The 4,463-nt window shown below is 37.4% G+C and overlaps 1 protein-coding gene across 1 annotated transcript in view; it reads right to left on the reverse strand.

Moving 5' to 3' along the window:
- Positions 1–4,463, reverse strand: part of faf1 (Fas (TNFRSF6) associated factor 1) — a 74,496-nt gene that overhangs the window by 35,982 nt on the left and 34,051 nt on the right. The window contains exons 9-12 of the mRNA XM_015399122.1: positions 1,247–1,342; positions 1,018–1,141; positions 834–897; positions 643–724 (exon numbers count right to left, since the gene is read on the reverse strand). Of these exons, the coding sequence (XP_015254608.1) occupies positions 643–724; positions 834–897; positions 1,018–1,141; positions 1,247–1,342 (366 nt within the window). The remainder of the gene's footprint in view (positions 1–642; positions 725–833; positions 898–1,017; positions 1,142–1,246; positions 1,343–4,463) is intronic.

Here is a 4,463-nt window from a genome sequence, read left to right on the forward strand (position 1 = left end):
TTCTTTCCCTCCTGGCCCATAATCTAATGTTTTAACTGACTGAATTTTCCCCAATAGGTTTTATGTTAGTTGTTTATAGGTTCTATTAAACTGACGGCTGTCAGGCCTGGAACTTGCTTGTGAAAATGTGATACAGTTTGTTTTTTGATACAACAAAGACAGTAATGTTCTCCAGCAAAAGCAGAAGAGATCTGAGAGAACAGATTCCCATCAACTACCTTAAACTGGGGAAATGCTGTATTCGTGGGTGTATATATATGTATATATATATATATATATATATATATATATATATATATATATATATATATATATATATATATATACATAAAATATGTAGCCCTGTTGTAATTTGAAAGCAAGTCAGCTGTCAAGACGTTAGTAATAGTACCAACTAAAACTTCTTAAGTTCCCACCAGCTCAGTAACAAAAAGAAAATACAAGTACTGTCCCCAAGTGAATTTAGAATGATTATTCCATGTTATCTTAATTAAAGACAACTTCTCACCAGACTAGGAAGAAGACCATATGAAGTAAGAATGATATCAGTGCTGAAGGTCAAAGTCTAATTTAACCAAATACAGTATCACATTTAATCAAAACCATTTCCAAGAGATCTTCACAGCAGAACGTTTTACTTACATCTCTGGCTTTGCCGTAGAAGGCCTCTTGAGACGCTGCCTCCAAAGACCCAATATAGAACATCGGGTGGGTCTCTCCATATCTGATACACAGATAACAACCAGACAGTTCATTGTTTAACACAGTACCTCCATAAAGGATGGGTTCCTCTGTAGATTGATCTTACTATCATCAACTGACAAGATGCCCACCTTGAAGAAAATTCGGCAGTAAAGTAAAGTAAGGCATCCGCTTCGTTCTCACTGTTTTCTGGCACTGCAAGATAAAGGACTCAATCTGTCAAACTCTGAATGCTTGTTTTCAAACCATAACTATGATTGTGGAGTAAAAATAAGAGCCTGATTAGGGTTTTGAAGCAAAATATTTTATACATACTCATAGGTGATTTCCGACAGCTTGACGAGGTCATTCCAAACATTTCTGAATCATCCACCCCAAATTCTGACGCATCTTCGTAATCGTCCCCCTCACTGTCACTGATCATATGGACATCTGTACACTAAAGAAACAAATCTTTATATTAGAGTGGGTTAACATGCAGGTAACTACTGGATAGGTACTGTAGAGAAGTGAGGACTGGGTTTGTTTGTTTCCGCCTATGTACCTCATCTGTTGGTTCCTGGGCGTTAGCTGGTGAAGACCTTCGACAAACACTGAGGCGATGGCAAGGATAGCTGATTCCAGACAGAGCTAACGTCATCTAAAAGAGGCAAGAGCACCATTAACTTTAACAATAACATTTACTTCACACATAAATCAACCAGTTTAAACAGAATAAAGTATGTATAGAACAAATTAAAATACAGAGTAGAGTTCAAGGTCAGTCAGACTGGATGGAGATAAACAAGGATTAGCATCTTTCACCATTTTTTTTTTAATCTTTCCATAAGCATCAACAGGACTCATTTTTGGAGAATCGGCCCTGCTGGAAGATTAACCTACATCATATTCAAGTGGTTTAAGGTTTATGAAAGGGTTCCATCAGGTTTGCCCAAAATGTATTCTACCAAGCCATTATCAACTTTGACCAACTTACCTGTCCTTTCTTTCAAAGGAAACCGTTCCCACAGCACGGTGGTGCTATCACCATATGAAACAGAGAAGATCTTTCGTATGTAAACCAAAAACTTCCGTTTATTTTAAATGACCCAAAAAAAAAAAAATAATACATTTTCCAAACTGGTTCGTTTGCATGCCTTGTGACAAACTGTAACAAACTGGTTTATGGCTTGCTATTGAAAAATCACTCTTTGCTTTCTCTTTTTCCAAATTTGCTGAATTTACAGTTCAGTGTCATCCTATTGATAGATTCTCCTTCCTAAGGTTTGGAGTTCTGCGGTTCCTCCAGAGTTAGAAGTGATTTCTTGGCTGATTATCTGAATATTATTTCCCTAGCATATCCTGTCAGTTGAACAGAACGCCTAAAAGAACTGAATAGCTTTCTAACCTATCCTTGCCTATACAAAAACTGTCTGCTGGTCCTTATTTACTAACGTGCTCCAACCTCTGACGCCTTCACAGAACAACTGCATTTATATTGAGATTAAATTGACTACCGTAATTTTCGGACTATTAGTGGGACACCTGAATATAAGCTGCAGAAGCTAAATTGCATGATTTGTACATATACAAGCCGCACCGGACTATAAGCCGCAGGTTTTTTTATGTTTAATGTCTGTCTTTCTCGCTGTCGTTCTGTCTTGTACCACTCGCGGTAGAAGTCTGCTTCCGGAGGACCTCCGTATTCCCTCGCGGCTACTGTACTTGTGTGTTGGAGCAAATGTGTTGTTAACATGGTGGATAGTAAAATCCATAGATTTAGGTATTACGCTAGTGGCTGTTGGCTGTAAAAGTCCATAGATAAGCCGCATTGTTATAAAAGCCGCAAGGTTGAAAAATGGGGAAAAAGTCACGGCTTATAGTCCGAAAATTACGGTATTTACTAAATGGATGACTTCCAAAACAACAGATTGCTAAGGGTTTTGTTTAGGGGTATCGGAGTAAAACAGGCCAATCGAAAATGCAAGCAACATGTTTCTGGTTGTTTGTAAAAAGGTTTAAAAACCTCTTCTCATTTGATTCTTTACTGTCTGTATCTATATTACATTAATAGCATTGAATGTTAGATGATTGACAAATGAAAGGGGTGGCTTTAACATAAAATCTGAAAAAGTCTGAGCAAAAGAACTGCTTCCTAATACAATGGATACACTCATGGGTGCCTGGAAGAGTCATAGTACATATGACATTTCTAATGCCACTAAATCAAAAGCATGGTTTTCACCCTAATGAGGACTTCCATGTGGTTTCTGAACACCTGCAACAGCCGCCATTGAGGCTCTATGTCTTTAGAAAAGGAGCAACCGACTAATTAGCTCCCAGACCCAAAGCCAGCATTGAAAATATTGGCATTCAGCGGGGACTCATTACATCTAGTATCTGCTGGTTTAACCTCCAGGGATGGCAACAATATAGCCAAGAAACTTTGGTGTTATTTGAAACCAAAGAAAGTATGTAACCATCAACATTTACAGGTAATGAAGAGACTTTTTTTTGTTTTGTTTTTAATGAACAACACCTAAAAGAAGGATTGTTTATTGTGTAAGCATGTGTCCCTGATTGTTGTTATACTGCACAATAATGTAACAATATGTTCACTGTTTGACTTTGTGTTAAAAGTCCACCACAAAGACCAGATGTAAAGACTTTTCTGGGAGAGTGCACTTCCAAACAACAACAGAGACACACATCACCCATACTGAGTGTGATAAGGGAAAAGCAGAAGCTGGGCGTCCCCTGCAGAGGTCCTGTGATCTGTTCTATTGTCAGGTGCAAAGACACACAAAGAGCAGCTGGACACGGTTGAATCAAGAGACGATTACATGCAACGCCAATTGAATCTGAAAAGGAACGAAGAGGCTGAACAGAGCTGTTTCACAGAAACTAAGCGACTGCCCATGATGCCCTCAACTTCTACAATAGGAGAGATCAGTGTAGCCAGCAGACCTTGAATGCAATATGGACCCAGATGTTCTGCTGTTTGACTAGAACTAATAAATAAAACATATCTGCCAAAGTTCTCATCTTTCTGTAATGTTTTTTGCACTAGTTAATATTCTTTGATTGTTGAAATTCAAGTCAGCAGCAGGCAAACTCAGGATGTTTACTCTTTTATAATGATCCTTAAGAAGCAAACAACTTTTTTTCTGAGGTCTTAAAAAACATTGACTGAGAATACATTGAAACCACTTCTAATATTGACTTGTGTCGATCTCTCCTTAGTCATTATTAAAAGAGAAGAAAAGCAAGTATTACTGATGCCATCTATGAAACAATAATATCCAGATGCAGTCATCCCTATGTTGTCTTAAGCACATTGGCTGGACTGGACTAATATTTAAGCAACACAAACCCAGTAGATTACCAACGATGGAACACGCCAACACAAGACTACCATGTTATAATCAGTAAAGGATATATGTGTTGGACTATAACAAGAATGACAAAAAAAAAAAATTGGACAAAAAAATACTTTGGCTCTCATTTGTTTTTGATTAGTAGTAAAGACAAGCGAGGATGGTCGCCTATAGCTCAGCCTAATTCGTATAAACCTGCTAATTATTTCTTATACATGCATGAACATGTACATGAGTGAAAGTTCTTGATTATTATCGCTACCAAGACTTAAAAATGAAAAAAGTACAGATAATAAGAATAATCGCAAATTAAACAGGTAAGCAAAAATGAAAGTTGCCGATATCTTGTAGTTTTCACTAAAAACCGACCATGACTGAGAATTATTTTTGGCTTTCTTGAGATAA

The sequence above is a fragment of the Cyprinodon variegatus genome, unplaced genomic scaffold (genome assembly GCF_000732505.1).
Source record: "Cyprinodon variegatus isolate N-32 unplaced genomic scaffold, C_variegatus-1.0 Scaffold30, whole genome shotgun sequence".
NCBI classification, from domain to species: Eukaryota; Metazoa; Chordata; class Actinopteri; order Cyprinodontiformes; family Cyprinodontidae; genus Cyprinodon; species Cyprinodon variegatus.